Raw genomic sequence first — 16,460 nt, forward strand, 5'->3', positions numbered from 1 at the left:
ATGTGATTAGAGGGCTAATATCATGTGACGACAGAGGGTGAGATGGCTGGATGGCATCACTGACTCAATGGACATGAGTTTGAGTGAACCCCAGGAGTTGGTGATGGACAGGGAGGCCTGGCGTGCTGTGATTAGAGGGCTGGGGCTTTCAGGCACATCTCTGCCACTGGGAAGGGCAGTGGAATTAGAAACTGAGTCATGTGGGCAATGATTCAATTAATCACTATTCAATATAAGAAACCCCAATAAAAACTCTGGACACCTAAGCTTGGGTGAGCTTCCCTGGTTGGCAATACTTTGTTGTCATGCAGTAAATGTGCTGGGAAGATAATAACATGTCCCTGGGAACAAGAAAACATTGCATTTGGGAATCTTGCCTTTTGGCTAGTTCAGATTTGTGTGTTTTTGCTATGATAAAACTTTAATCATAACTACAGCATTTCCCTGAGTTCCGTGAGTTGTTCCAGTGAATTATCCAACTTAAGATAATCTATGGAAATGCCTGAAATTTGTAACCAGCAGATCAGAATTGAGTGTGGTTCAGGAGGTCCCCAACTTTCAGTTGTATTTTAGACAATCTTGTAGAAGTCTGGGCTCTTAACCTGGAGTTGGCCAACTTTAAGTAACAACAAAGTTTAGAAATATCTTCTAAGAGTCTGGTTCAAACTTGAGTCCTAGGGGGACCATCATAATTATATCCCTCTCCCCCATTTCAGGCTACTTGTCTGTCCAAGTGTAGGTTACTGTATACTGTTTTCTTTCTTCAATCATTCTGGGAATAAATGTCCCTGATATCTCAGTTGGTTAAGAATTCACCTGCAATGCAGGAGACCCCAGTTCGATTCCTGGGTCAGGAAGATCTGCTAAAGAAGGGATAGGCTACCTACTCCAGTATTCTGGGGCTTCCCTTGCGGTTAAGCTGGTAAAGAATCCACCTGAAATGCAGGAGACCTGGGTTTGATCCCTGGGTTGGGAAGATCCCCAGGAGAAGGGAAAGGCTAACCACTCCAGTATTCTGGCCTAGAGAATTCCATGGACTATATAGTCCATGGGGTCGCAAAAAGTCGGACACAACTGAGAAACTTTCACTTTTGTGACCCTTTAGATGATGTCATGAACATGAAAATTCTTACCCAAGGAACCTTCCTTTTCATTGATTCTATACATTCTTTAAATATACAGTTAGAATACCCAGGACAGGTATGAATGGGTTAACCTATACCTCTTCACTCTAATGATTTTATATCTCAAAGACTCCAGCCTCCACCATGCACATATAGGAAAACTCTTCTAAGATCATCCCTGACTTGGTTTCACCAACAAATCCTACAGGTACACTTAATCTTCAAATACAGGCAAACAGCTTTTCAGTGTACCACTTTCACTGAGGGAATAAATACATTCCTCCTCCTGTCATTCCACCTCCACTTCTCCAAACCCCAAAAAAAGCTGATTCCATGAGCTGAAAACAAGATTCTTTCTACTTCTTTTTCTTCTAGTCATGGAAGCTCTCAGAACTGTCAATTTAATGAAGCCCTCCTTACAAAGCATTCAAACCAGCACCTAACCTGTTCTCCCCTGGGATGGCCCCATACACAGACACACATGGCATCATTAGAGAAGAGATAAAATATGCAAAGGAAGAAAACAAGAAAGAATCCTGTGGTGCTGGACTGGAACTAGAGAGACCTACATACAGATACACAGATCCATGGACAGGGTTTGGGATTAGTGACATACCAACAGCAACAAGTAGACTTAGTATCTTATTTCTGAACACTGATCTCTACTAAAAAGGAACAGGCTCCTTGGACAAATGGTTGATTTCAGAACTGAGGCAGGGAAAAGTCCAAGATGTCTTCAAAACATCTTGGGTCAGAAAAAGGAAGTGCTCAAAGAATGATGGGGACATAAAAAAGAACAAAGACAGCTTGAAGGGCCTGAGTGTGTGTGCTTAGTCACTCTGTTGTGTCTGACTGTTCGCAACCCCATGGACTGCAGCCTGCCAGACTGCTGTGTCCATGGGGATTCTCTATGCAAGAATACTGGAGTGGGTAGCCTTTCCCTTCTCCAGGGGATCTTCCCAACCCAGGGATGGAATCCAGGTCTCCCACATTGCAGGCAGATTCTTTACCGTCCAAGCTACCAGGGAAACTGCTTGAAGGGCCTCCCACTGGTCAAATCTAGGACAATTTTGACCACCAAAATAATGGGACTCCATGAACACATACTGATACAAATAAAAAACTGAACATTTGGTAAGAAACAGGATATTTAATAGTCTCAAAGTATTTCACTACCAAATATTTAGTGATTAGAGAGGGAAAAAGAGTAACTCCACAGTAGAGAAGCCTTGCAGAAATCCCCTAATCAAGTGATCAAAAGTTAAAGAGCTTTTGAACCAAACCAAAATCATATGCTACTGGAACACTGAGAACACGTGATTTTTGTAATATTTCTGTGAAAGAGACAACCTGACTCTAACCATGAAGCATACAGACAAACCCAAACTGACAGGCATTTACAAAATAAGTGGCCTGTACTTGTCACAAGTGTCCAGATCATTAAAGTCAAAGAAAAACCAATGCAACATTGCAAACTGAAGACTGAAAGATGTGACATACAAATGCATGTTTTGGAACTGGATATTTTTGATACAAAGGATGTTACTGCAACAATTCGATCTCAGTTTCCTCATCTGTATATCATGAGATTAAATTAGATCTACTGCTCCAAATACCAATAAGGGACTTAGGTTTCTGTATAGACAAACAAAAAACTAGATCTAACAGTCTTTCAATATATAAAAAGCTCTTGAATGGTATTCTAACCATAAAGAAAGATTGCCACAGACACCCAGAAGTTGTAACCAAAATTAAGTTGTATGGGAAAACGTCTTAAAGAAAAAAATATTATACAATCAATACTGTATCCACACAATGGAATATTATCTAGCTATATGAGCTGACATGGACAGATGTCAATGGCAAGATTTTGTAGAGAAAGGAAAACTTAGCCCAGTATATCTAACATAGTCCCTTTTCTACGTCTGTCTGCATATATATGTTTAAGATAGCCCCATATATGGGCATGTATATGCACAGAAAATTTCTGGAAGGATACATAAGAGTTTGTCAATAATGATTAGTTCTGAGAAATAGGAGAAGATCGTCCTAAAGGGAAACAGAGCACTTTCCTCTCCATCTTCTACCCTTGTACATTCAATTCTGAACACGACATTTAAAGTCAGCCTACTAGCAGTAAGTACATATAGCACCCAGGCCATGGTTTCTAACATTTCCAACTAAAAGGAAACTCCCTGCATAAGTGGCTGATTGCACATATGGGTCAGAGTAAGTACAAAGTGAGGTGTGGACATCTTGTGCCAGAAAGCAAAGAAGCACCCAAAGACTATGAAAGGCACGTGAAAAGGGACCAAGAAGCTAGTGTGACGGGGCACTCAAAGGCTAAACATGGGGTAATTCGAACATCAGAAAGAATCACTCCATCAAGAAAAGCAGGTAAGTGATCATTACACGAGTCAAGGTAGGGGTTAACTGCAGGGGAGGAAGAAAGCCCACTATGGGTTTCTGACATCCAGGTGATGCTCTACTTCTTGACCTGGAAAATAGTATTTGTTTATAATAAGTTATTAAACCAAATATATTTGCTGTGTAGACTTACACACACACACATATATAAAATACTTCATAATTTAAAAATTAAACTGTAAGGTTTCAAGAAAAAAATAAGTCAAGTAAAAACAAGAAGGAAAGAAAGAAAATGGCAATATCTTACCTGCAAGAGTATGTAGGTTCTCCCACTTTAAAAACACGACCACAAAGGTGAGAAGGTTTATTTGTTTGTTCAAGTTTGGAAAATCCAAGCTCAGGATCTTCACCACAAAGGTACCATTCCATTGGTCCCAACAAAACTTGATGTGCCAACATGTCTTCTTTCTGTGGAAAAGGGTTGGGACCCCTGCAGTAGATTTTGGGTACATAGTGGGCCAGATGCTGGTATACTTCTCTAGTGAGGTCAGTTGCTTGCAGCCATTTCTTTAAAAAAAGAAAAAATAATTTTAAACAAAGTCAATAAAGTGCAAATTTAAATAAATCTACTTTATTTTCTTCTAGACACAAAAAATAATGACAAAAGAATCTTATAAATTGTTTTATTGACAACATTCGGAGAAGGCAATGGCACCCCACTCCAGTACTCTTGCCTGGAAAATCCCATGGACGGAGGAGCCTGGTAGGCTGCAGTCCATGGGGTCGCTGAGTCGGACATGGCTGAGCGACTTCACTTTCACTTTTCACTTTCATGCATTGGAGAAGGAGATGGCAACCCACTCCAGTGTTCTTGCCTGGAGAATCCCAGGGACGGGGGAGCCTGGTAGGCTGCCATCTATGGGGTCACAGAGTCGGACATGACTGAAGCGACTGAGCAGCAGCAGCATTGACAACATTCATCACTGTATGCCTTTTCAAAAAGGGTAAAACATTTAGAATTTAACTACAATAGCCAGAGGGAGAGGGTGAGATGATTTGGGAGAATGGCATTGAAACATGTATAATATCATGTAAGAATCGAATTGCCAGTCTATGTCCGATGCAGGATATGGCACGCTTGGGGCTGGTACGAAGGGATGACCCAGAGAGATGTTGTGGGGAGGGAGGTGGGAGGGGGGTTCATGTTTGGGAATGCATGTACACCCGTGGTGGATTCATGTCAATGTATGGCAAAACCAATACAAAAAAAAAAAAAAAAGAAAAAGCTAGCTTAAAACAACAACAACAACAAAAAACTACAATAGCCAGTATCTTAGAATTCTACTTAAAGTGAAAGCAATATCAACAGTGAAATGAGCCCATCTCCTCAAAACGACTCCTGAAGCAACCTTCTATAGGCAGTCCAGGAAAATAACCACAACAAATCATCTCAAAGACGCTAGCCATTGAGCCCACCTGACTTCCTTTCTAATTTCAGCTTTTGCTCAAATGATACTCTGATTGTGATTTGGATTCTCTTTTCAAAGTTTGCTGATAGGAAGAACATACAGTAAACATGAACAGCCAATATACTATTTCTCAATGATTAATAAATGACACACCACAAGAGACTTTGTTTTAATGATTATGTTCTTTTCCCCCTGATCGACCTCTGCTTAAACCCTTTCTCCTTCGCTCTCCACACTAAAAACATTTTTAAAAGCCACTTTTTCCTGTACCCAAACTTTCATGTCCTACTACCTGTGGTAATTCTACTTAGATATCTAACAGATGTGATATTGTAATTTACAATAAGAAATATATTTTTGGTTTTCTCATTCCTGGCACAGAGCTCCTAAAACTCTTGAAATGTCCTAAGTATAAGTAAGATAAAGGAGAAAGGAGTGTCTTTTGTTATTCAAAGCAAACTTCTTTCAATCAGACCTGAACTGCAGTTACTGAGGTGACTTTTAGAAAGCCCCTAAGGATGGGGAGCTGGTTGCCACAGGAACATGATTAGTAGGTGGGAACTTACAGCCTCCACTCCAACCAACTTCAGGGAAGGGAGAGGTGCTGGAGGTGAAGTTAATCACTCATGACCAATGATTTGATCATCACGCCTATGGAGGCATGAAGCCTCCATAAAAATACCAAAGTGTTGAGGTTCAGCCACTTTCTTCCTTGGTGAACAGGCAGAGGTGCTAACGTGCCCAGAGAGGGCATGGAAGCTCCACATACCTTCCTCTATTTCATTTGGTTATTCCTGAGTTGTATCATTTTATAATAAACAAGTAACCTAGTAAATAAACTGCTTCCTTGAGTTCTGGCAGCCACTGCAGCAAATTATTGAACCCAAAGAGGGGGTCACAGGAACCCCCCTCATTTGCAACATAAATTGTGGGTAACCTGAGGACCCCCTGCTTATGAGTGGCATCTGAAGTAGTAATGGGGGCAGCTTTGTGGGACTGAGCCCTTAATTTGGGGGATCTGATGCTATCTCCAGGTGTATAGTGTCAGAACTGACCAACTTGTAGGGCACCCAATTGGTGTCTGCTGAGAAGGAGAGAATTGCTTGATGTGGGAAAACCATTCCCCTACATTTGGTGGCTGGAAGTGTTGGTGTGAATGTAAAGAGAAACAAAAGAAATAGTTTTTCCTTTCGGACACCAACTCAATATGTCCAAAATTGAACCCATGATCTCCCACAACACAAAACCCCCTGCTATTTTCTCCATTTCCCTATTTTAAACACCAGCATCTACCAGGTATTCAAACCAGAAAAACAACAGAAAATTTTCTTCCTTACTCCAACATTCAGTTAATCATCATGTCTTGTCTATTAGGATTCCTCAACACCTGTTGAATCCATCCATTTCTTTCTCTCCACTACCCTAGTCCAAACTGCCCAGAGCCATTGGATTAGTGCAACCATATTCTAACTGGTAATCCCCACTAGTTTGGCCCCTCTACAGTCCATTTTTCCAAACTCACTACCAGAGTGTTTTTTGCAAAATGCCAATCTGATCGTGTCACTGTTTCCCCTTCTATTTAAGATCAAGTCAAGTCCACTGACATGGTTTACAAAGCCCGCTGTCTTGTATTATACTTACTAGTCTCCTCCTCCTAACTGGCATTGCTCCTCTCTGCTTCCCAAGGCCATATTCTACTCATTCTTCAGATCTCAGTTTATGTTTCTCTTTCTCTAAGATGCCTTCTCAGCCCATTCCTTACCCTAATTTCCTGTTCCTCTACCCCACTCCCCACCCCCGGGTCTAAAACACAACCAAGCCCCAGCAGGCATTTAGCAAAATCCGTTAACCTAATGACTATAAATATATCCGTACTACTGACTGTCACTTAACGTTGATATTACAGAAAGATGCTCCATGTGGCTTTATAAAGCCACAGAAATAAAGCCAATTCAGGTGCAGGCTCTAAAAACCAAACCAAATAAACCCTATAATAAGGCATCCATCAAACTACCTCCATTCTTTTCCCTTTCTATTTCCTTAAACCTTAAGATTTTTCCTCATATTCTGTCACTTATTTATTCCTGCCTCCCATACCAATTCCATCTATGTTTGCTTGTCCTTCATATTTCCTTGAGTTAATTACAACCAACTTTTTCTGGCTCTAAACCAAGTAAAAATTTGAAATCAGAAAACATGGAACAACTCACTTCTACAAAAATGCAGTTAACTGTTAACTCATAGGTCTCATGTTTACCTATAGATTACAACGTTTAAGTCTCAAATTACATTCTTGTTAAGAAAGAGTGCATTCAAGTGATGTCTAACACCATAAGACAAGAATATAAGGTCTTCTAATGGCTATACTTCAATATAAAATAAAACATTTAAAAAAAAAGAGTACAAGGTCTTCTTTTTAACTATTACTTACATAATCTTCAGTCCACTTCTTTTGAAAAATAACTCCACAGAGATATTTTAAATATTCATGAGGTAGTATATACTAACTTTCTGTTAATTTCACACTCTAGAGAACTCTTGTTCATAAGTTAGGGCTGGATGGAAGTTTATCATTGAAAACAGTGAAAAGTCTTTACCCCTGAAGGGAAACAATCCTTTTCAAATGTAACTAATTTTGCTCTGTTTCCTTTTATCAAGTAAAGAGACTAAATTACTCTTAAAACAGTACTTCTAGGGAGACATTCATTTAGATTCAAGAATTTACCCCCAGGATCCTAGAAAACTATGCTTCAATTTTAATTTACAACATAATTAAAGGTTTTGTTTAACACCAATCTTTTGTTTTATATTTTATGTTGCCATTTCTCTTAAAAGTTTACTTTTGCAGAATTTTGATCCAGGGAGGATAAAGGATGGTGCTTTGTAAAAGAAAATGTTGTCCTGTGGCTCCAACAACACTGATGGGCTAAATATGTTCATAGATTTCTTAAACAAAAAATTCAGAAACTAATATCAGCTTCTGGCTAAGGAAAAAAAAATCAGTCACCTTATTTAAAACACTTAATAAACAAAGCTAAGTACCTTTACATGGGAATTATATACCAGAGATATAGAATTAGTGACCAGCAACATTATAGATTAGAAAAAAAGAGCTGTGAAGAGAAAATGAGCAGGTGGAAAAAATTTCTGGCTGCATTTCAGAATAATGGTTCACATATTTCTCAAAAGAAAAAAATCTATAGCTTTTCATATTAGTTCTCAGTAACATAAGCTAATTGTAACTATTTCTTCAACAGGAAAAATTACCAGATTCCCAATTTGGTTGCATGTTAATCTGCCCTTATTTCAGACACTTGTGGCTGTCATGTAATGTGCACATCACAGTAATAAGCACTACCTTATTAGAAGTCCTCCATAAGGGAAGTGGCGAAACTGTCAACTCATTCCACTATAGTAAACATGTTATGACAGTGTTTCTAGGCTCTCTCCTATTTTGAAAGCTAATTTTCAGCCTTGGGATGGAGAGCAAGTATAATAAAGACAAAAATGAAAGAATCCCTTGGGGTTAGATCTTTTATCACAGTGAAAAGTGAAAGTGAAAGTCGTTCAGTCACGTCTGACTCTTTGGGACCCCATGGACTGTATATAGTCTATGGAATTCTCCAGGCCAGAGTACTGGGGTGGGTAGCCTTTCCCTTCTCCAGGGGATCTTCCCAATCCAGGGATTGAACCCAGGTTTCCCACATTGCAGGCAGATTCTTTACCAGCTGAGCCACAAGGGAAGCTTGTATCACAGTATCTAACTATAATTCTTACCAAATTAAAACTGCATTCTTTAACCACATTTGGTTTTGCTTTTGAACAAGGATAATCAACATGTAAGTTAACTATAAAACAACAATTTAAAGCAACAATCATTAATGCTGAAATGGAGCTTTTGGGACTATATTAAGAAAAAATTAGAACCAAGAAAAATGTAACTTAAAAATAGGCAAAAGATCCGAATTGACACTTAAAAAAAAAATAAACAAATACCCAAAAAGCTTATGAAAAGATGTTCAAAATCATGAGTCACGAGGGAAATACAAATCAAAACTATAAAGAGATCCAACTTTACACCCAACAGAATGGCTATAACTGAAAAAACAATTAACACAAGGATGTGAAATTAACAATTACAATTAACAATTACACAAGGATGTGAAACCCACTGAAAACCACACCTGCTGACAGGAAGGTAAAATGATGCCATCATTTCCGCCTAGCAATTCCTGACCCAGCAATTCCTCTCCTGGGTATATGCCCAATAGAAATGAAAACGTATGTTCCCACAAAAAAACTGTACACAAAAGTTCATAGTAGCACAATTCATAATCTCCCCAAAGTTGAACAACCCAAACAGCCATCAACAGATGAATGGATAAATAAAATATAGTATATCCACATAATGGACTATCATTTGGCAGTAAAAAGGAGTGAAGTATTGAGGATACACGCTACAATAAGGACAAACCTTGAATACTTATGCTAAGTGAAAGAAACCAGTCACAAAAGACAACATATTACATAACTCCATTTATATTAAATTTCCAGAAAAGACAAGTCTATGGAAAGAAAGAAACAGGTTAGCAGTGGCCTAGAGTCTGGGAGGTTAGGAGGAGAGTACAGCTAATGGATATAGGATTTCTTTTGGGAAGGTGATGAAAATGTTCTCAAACTGATTGTGGTGATGGGTGTACAACTCTTCATATACTAAAAACCACTGAACTGAACTGTAAGATATGTGAATTATATTGCAGTATATAAAACTGCTGACAATTTTAAGATAAAAAGTAATCAATATAGATATAATACTCTACATAAAACTTCTGTAAGGAATACATAGTTCTTTCAGACTTGGGGAGAAACAATATATCCACTTCTTAAATCATCCACTGAAACATATAATCGAATGTGTGTAGCATAAGATATAGATAGACTCAAGAAATGTTAGGGGAATCATATATACTTGCACAACCGGGAATTGGTGATGGACAGGGAAGCCTGGTATGCTGCAGTCCACGGGGTCGCAAAGAGTCGGACACAACTGAGCAACTGAACTGAACATACTTGCAGAATCAACTCTATCAAAGGAAAGAGAAAACTAGAACACAGGGCCAGTCACTTGACTATCCTAAATTTAAAAGTACTGGAGTGCTTAAATACTTCTGTGAGGCATTCTAGTAAAGAATAGATGGGATCACAAAAAGTCCTTCCTCCTCATACAAATAAGAAAAGCCAGTGTGTAAATACAGTGTGGGAAAGATGACACCAGTGCTTATTAGTAATTTTAGACGGATGTGATCCCAACCAATTACCAGCTACAGAGGTCTAAAGGCTGCAATAACTGTTTATTATTTGCTTATTCTCTCTAAAGTTTATTTTAACCTGAGAAAACTTTATTCATTTTAATTTGTGACAAAGGCTGGGCTGGAGCTGAAGCTGGAAGAATACTAAAGCATTATGCTGTTTTGCAAAGTAAGGGCAAATTATACTGCTTGAAGAATCCTGTATTTTAATACTAGCCTGAGTCTTCTTTAAGAAATTCTGTTGGCCTTCAGACTAAATTTTTTCCCATCTTATTATTCAGAAATCCATTTAAAAGGAAACAAAGCAAAACTAAAGTGTAGCTCAGACTCTGATCTTTACAAACTCCAAGTCCAGAGTACTAAATTTTGATTGCATTTCCCTTAATTTCCCCCACTACATCTGACTGAAAATTTCACTACACAAGGACTAGGAGCACTGGTCTCTAGCATTGGTTTTATAACTGCTTACTCAGGAAATCTCAACAAATTTGAGAAGCTCTCACTGAATAACTTGCACTTTTATTTAAAATTTTATTTCATATGGGAGTATAGTCAATTACCGATATTGTGTTAGTCTTAGGTGTACAGCAGCTTGCACTTTTAGAACTGGGAAAACAGAGTACATAGCCTGTACCACCGGGTCACAGGCAAAATTCGGCGAGAGTAAAAAAAAAAAAAAAAATGTCAGGTAAATAACAGGACAGATATCAACATGGATACTGAAAGGACGACGTGGATAGGGAACAGCTGTTATCATTATTTTACTATTTACTTCAAACACAGCTTTCTTTCTTTTTTTTCAAATCTCTCGATAAATGAAAGGCAGACGGGGAAAATCCTTGGGTTGTTGCAATGTTAAGCAGAAAGTAAATGAAAACGGAACTAAGCAAGCTGGTTTAAAAACAAAAATGCATCATTCAACAACGTGTTTCTTGAAACTTTTCACCTCTACTCCTGACATTTACTTCCCCTGTGACTCTAGTGTCCTCATCAATTCGCCCAAAATAACTCACTAACCAAGAGCCCCATAGTGCCCTACTACAGTTTTGTTCCTAACATTCAGATTGTTGACTTGTGCTCAAAGGTCACTTCCTCCCTATTAATAGTTTTTTTAAATCGGAAGCACGAAAGGCGGGGCCTAAGCTGTTTTGGTCCATTCATAATCATTCTGGGCAATCTGTTCTAATGGGTGTTCCCTGTGCTTCTGGAGGAAAGATACCATCGAGTTTTATTAATTGTCTTATAACTCTGCTACTTATATGAGCATATTCATATTACAGGTTCAGTACAAGACTGGCTTTGAATGCTTTAAGTTTGGGGCATTAACTGCTCTCACCATGCTGTGGCCACATTATTAGCTTCCATTTACTGACAGCCGCTCTCTCAAAGTTATATAACGTTTGTTCCCCGTCCAACTACCCCCAACTCATAGACGAATTATTGTTTTAATCTCCCAGTCTCAACGACCACTTTCTCACACTCCATAAACGTGTCAAGACACTAACTCTTCGCACATTCAGTAACGTCGACTGACCAAACCAGGGCAAAAACACACTGAAAAGGAGGAATAAAGACGGAGAACAGTGTCGCTGGCATCTTTGGATGCCAAGAACGGTCCCAGAAACAAAGTAAAGGCTGCGCTTATTTCCGGAAAACGAATCAGGAAGACAAAGTATCCAAAAAACCAGGAAGCAGAGTTGGCACAGAGAGCAAAGGCCCTGTGCTGGGGGACTTACTGGGAGTGTGGGGAAAAGGAGGAATAATGGAAGAGCGGAAGGGAACGCGAGGGTGGCTGGTGCACCCAGCAGCGCTGCCGGCTACTTGTAGATAAAGAGGGAAGGAGAGAGGCAGGATCTGGGGCCTCCCCGGGCCAGGGGAAGTCCTACCCTACACGGCGAGGCCCCGCGAGCCGGGTCGTCACCCCAAGTCAGGGCCCGCCACTCGGGGATTACCAGGAGTCGGTTCCTCCCGCGGGGCGCGGCCTGCCACGGCCGGACATCCGAGCCCCGGTCCAGGCACTCACCCCCGCGGTCTCCTCAGCTGAACATTCCAGCAAACTCCTGTCGAGGGCCTGCACCTCAGGCTCCAGCTCCGACGCCATCTTCCCTCCTTCGCCGCCCCAGCGCTGACGCCGCTACTGCCGCCCCGAGGGCAGCGGCCTCGCCACGGCCCGGGGGGGAGGGGGGGCGCAAAGCCACCACCCTGCCTGGGGCGGTCGGTCTTGAGCAGGAGTTCAGGTGGCTGCGGGTGGAGAAGACGAAGAGTAGCGCGAGGTGAGCCGGCCAGAAGGGACAGCGTTTCCTGCGCTCCCTCCCGGGCTCTGCGCCCAAGAGTCAAGTCACCGCCTCGTCCCTGCCTCGGGGAAGGACACAGAAAACATCGGACCTGGCACTCCTGCCCGTTTCTACAGCGTCCGGCACCGTGAAAGGGGCAATAACACCCCAAAGAGGAAGCAAAGCACTCTGGAAGTTGTAGTCGTCCTCCGCAAGGCCAGGGAAAAGGTGGAACCCTTACAAGGAGCTCCCCCCCACGGATGGCATTGTGGGAGTTGTAGTCCCTTCGTCTCCTTAGAGCTTGGAGAAATGGCAGATGAGCGGGCGGGGCTTTTCCGCACAGCTAGAATCGTGGGAAGAGACCACCTGGGAAGAGGCAGAAGCGCGAGATACTGTGTGGTACTGTAGTTTTATCCCTCAACACCGTTTGTTCATTTTTGTATCCCAGAGCTTAGAACGGTGCCTGGCACGTGGTAGAACTCGAGTGCTTTTCAAAGCCTGGAGTGGGTACGAACTCAAATACTTGTCAAATGAATAAACATTCTTATAGTTACATTTCTATAGTGTTTATGGCCCTGTCATCCATCAACACTGGTAACGAAGGTGTACATCCCCCAGGATTTTGAAGGTTTTTAAAACATGTTAAACTGGTGTGAAAGGAAACGTTTCAAGTGATTTAGTTATGACCGCTTATTAAAATTTATTACACATCTTGTTGCAAAGGAGGAGTCTACTGAGCCAATTCAAAGATTTACTCTTGATCGGGACGTTTTATAGAAAGAGATAATCATTGTTAGGTTGGACACAAAAGAAAATTATGTTTCGGTAGAGGTAATTATACTCTTGACTGACAGGTGGGTGGGTTTCTTAGAACAAGTCTTCAGTTCCTTTAGAGTTATCAGAAAATTGCTTACACGTTGTATTAGGTATGAGCTTTATTCCCACAAAGAAATTGTGAATTACATTAGGCAAAAAAAAGTTGTGATGGAATCCACGTTTGGGAATTTTTTTTTTTTTTTGGCTGGGTGTTATTGTTGTTAACAAAACTATAATATTACCCAAGTTTTTCTCTTTTAAGGAAATAAAAATTACCCATAATCCTACAGTCCAAATAAGCCTTGTTATCGCTTTAAAAAATGAAACTAATATATATATGAGTTAGAACTTCAAACTCAATGGAAATATTTTTAAAGGGAAAAATGATAACTATGCCTCTTACCCAAAGTCCTTCTCCACAAAGAAAAGCATTTTAATACTTTATGATTCTATCCAGAAAAAAAAAATAGTATGCATATATACATAAATACCTAGAATGAGAGATCTTGAAAGGGTCTTCTATATATATATATATAATGTTACTTTCTTCTTTGCCCAACCTCCTTGCCCTAATGGGCTCCCTAACCAGAGACAACCTGGAGGAAGCCTGGGATTGTTATAACTCAGAAGCAAAGATAATGCCTCTTTAAGAGTCCTAATGTAGAATTAAAGCTGTTAAAATGCATTTTAAAGAAACTTTAATATCATATATGAAACGAATCGCCAGTCCAGGTTCGATGCATGATACTGGATGTTTGGGCTGGTGCACTGGGACGACCCAGAGGGATGGTACGGGGAGGGAGGAGGGAGGGGGGCTCAGGATGGGGAACACGTGTATACCTGTGGCGGATTCATGTTGATGTATGGCAAAACCAATACAATATTGTAAAGTAATTAACTTCCAATTAAAATAAATAAATTTATATTAAAAAATAAAAATAAAGAAACTTTATTATTTTTAATTTTTGGATTAATTTTAATATTCTTTTCCCCTAAATTCTTGAGTTGGATATTTCTATTAACCGTTCTTTTTCAAAATGTACATCTAAAGCTGTGGTTTTCAAACTTGAGTGTGCGTCAGAATTACCTAGAGGTCTTGATAAAATACAGACTTCTGAATCCCATTTTCAGAATTTCTGATTCAATAGATTTTGGATGGAGACTGAAAATTGTATTTGCGTCAGGTTCCTGGGTCAATCTGTGGGCCTGGGAACTAACTTCAAGAATCACAGATTTATTAATGCAATGCATTTCCATTATATACTGCTTTAATTATGTTACACAAATTTTGATATATTTTATTATCATTTATTAGTATGATTTAAAATTTTCTAATGTGTATGACCTTGTGATCTTTTTTCTTTTTCATATCCATGACTCATTTATTTTGTAACTGGAAGTTTATACATCTTAATCTCACTCACTTTTTTCTTTCTTCCCTCCACCTGTAGCCCTCTGGCAACCACCTGTTTGTTCTCTGTACATACAGTACTGTTTCTGTTTTGTTATATTTGTTCATTTGTTTTGAATTTTAGATTCCACATATAAGTGAAATCATATAGTATTTGTTCTATTGTCTAATATATTTTTCTTAGCATAATACCTTCTGCTAAGTCACTTCAATCATGTCCGACTCTGTGCGACGCCATAGACGGCAGCCCACCTGGCTCCACCATCCCTGGGATTCTCCAGGCAAGAACACTGGAGTGGGTTGCCATTTCCTTCTCCAATGCATGAAAGTGAAACGTGAAAGTCAAGTCGCTCAGTTGTGTCCGACTCTTAGCGACCCCATGGACTGCAGCCTACCAGGCTCTTCCGTCCATAGGATTTTCCAGGCAAGAGTACTGAAGGTCCACCCATGTTGTCACAAATGGCAAGATTCCATTCTTTTTTGTGGCTGAGTAATATTCCATTGTATGTATGTACCAAACCTTCTTTATCCATTCATCTATTGATGGGTGCTTAGGTTGCTTCCGAATCTTGGCTATTGTAAACAATACTGCAACAAACATAGGAATGCATATATATTTTCTAATTATTGTTTTTATTTTCTGCAGATAAATAGGGAGAAGTGGAATTTCTGGATCATATAGCAGTTTTATTTTTAACTTTTTGGAGAATCTCTGTACTGTTTTCCACAGTGGCTGCACCAATTTACATTCCCACCAAGAGTGCATGAGGGTTCCCTTTCTCCACATCCTGCTATTTACTGTCTTTTTGATAATAGCCATTATGACAGGTGAAAGAGGATACTTGTGCTTTTGATTTGCATTTCCCTGATGTAGGTGTTCCCAGCCTCTGGGATCTAATGCCTAATGATCTGAGGTGGAACTGAGATAATAAAAAAAAAAATAAAGTGTACAAGAAACATAATGCTCTTGAATCATCCTGATACCATTCCCCACCCTTCCCTGCAGGTCTGTGGGAAAACTGTCTTCTGTGAAATTGGTCCCTGGTTCCAAAAAGGTAGGGGACTATTGTCCCAATGAATAGTGATGGTAAGCATCTTTTCATGTCCCTGTGAGCCATCTGTATGTCTTCTTTGGAAAAACATCTGTGGACATCCTCTGCTCATTTTTTCAATCAGGTTGTTTGCTTTTTTTTACTTAATTTTTTTTATTTTTAAATTTTTTTTAATTATTTTTTTTCTTTAGGTCTGCACTATGCAACATGTGGGGTTCTAGTTCCCCAACCAGGGAATCGAACCTGTACCCTCTGCAGTGAAAGCATGGAGACTTAACCACTGGACTGTGAGGAAAGTCTAGGTTGTTTGTTTTTAAAATATTGAGTTTTATAAGTTCTTTATCATATTTTAGATATTAAACCCTTATCAGATATATCATTTGCAAATACTTCCTCCCATTTAGTAGGTGGTCTTTTCATTTTGTTGATAGTGTCCTTTGCTAATCAAAAGCTTTTTAGTTTGATGTAGCATGGCAACCCACTCCAGAATTCTTGCCCGGAGAATCACCGTGGACACAGGAGTCTGGCAGGGTACAGTTCATGGGGTCACAAAGAGTCGGACATGACTGAGCAACTAAGCACAGTGCACAGTCCAACTTGTTTATTTTTGCTTTTGTTTGTCTTGCCTAAGGGGACATA

At 39.8% G+C, this 16,460-nt stretch overlaps 1 protein-coding gene across 7 annotated transcripts in view; it reads right to left on the reverse strand.

Moving 5' to 3' along the window:
* UBR2 (ubiquitin protein ligase E3 component n-recognin 2) overlaps positions 1-12,890 on the reverse strand; it is a 102,573-nt gene extending 89,683 nt beyond the window's left edge. For 3 of the 7 annotated variants that reach the window (XM_040249679.1, XM_040249676.1, XM_040249675.1), the window contains exons 1-2: positions 12,293-12,870; positions 3,799-4,058 (exon numbers count right to left, since the gene is read on the reverse strand). In XM_040249679.1, coding sequence (XP_040105613.1) covers positions 3,799-4,058; positions 12,293-12,370 — 338 coding nt within the window. In that variant the 5' untranslated portion in view covers positions 12,371-12,870. Of the gene's footprint in view, positions 1-3,798; positions 4,059-12,292 lie in introns of all 7 variants that reach the window. The other 4 variants (XM_040249680.1, XM_040249681.1, XM_040249678.1 and 1 more) reach the window with 3 other exon arrangements.
* Positions 12,891-16,460: the final 3,570 nt, after the last annotated feature.

This window comes from Oryx dammah, unplaced genomic scaffold, assembly GCF_014754425.2.
Source record: "Oryx dammah isolate SB20612 unplaced genomic scaffold, SCBI_Odam_1.1 HiC_scaffold_11, whole genome shotgun sequence".
Lineage (NCBI taxonomy): Eukaryota > Metazoa > Chordata > Mammalia > Artiodactyla > Bovidae > Oryx > Oryx dammah.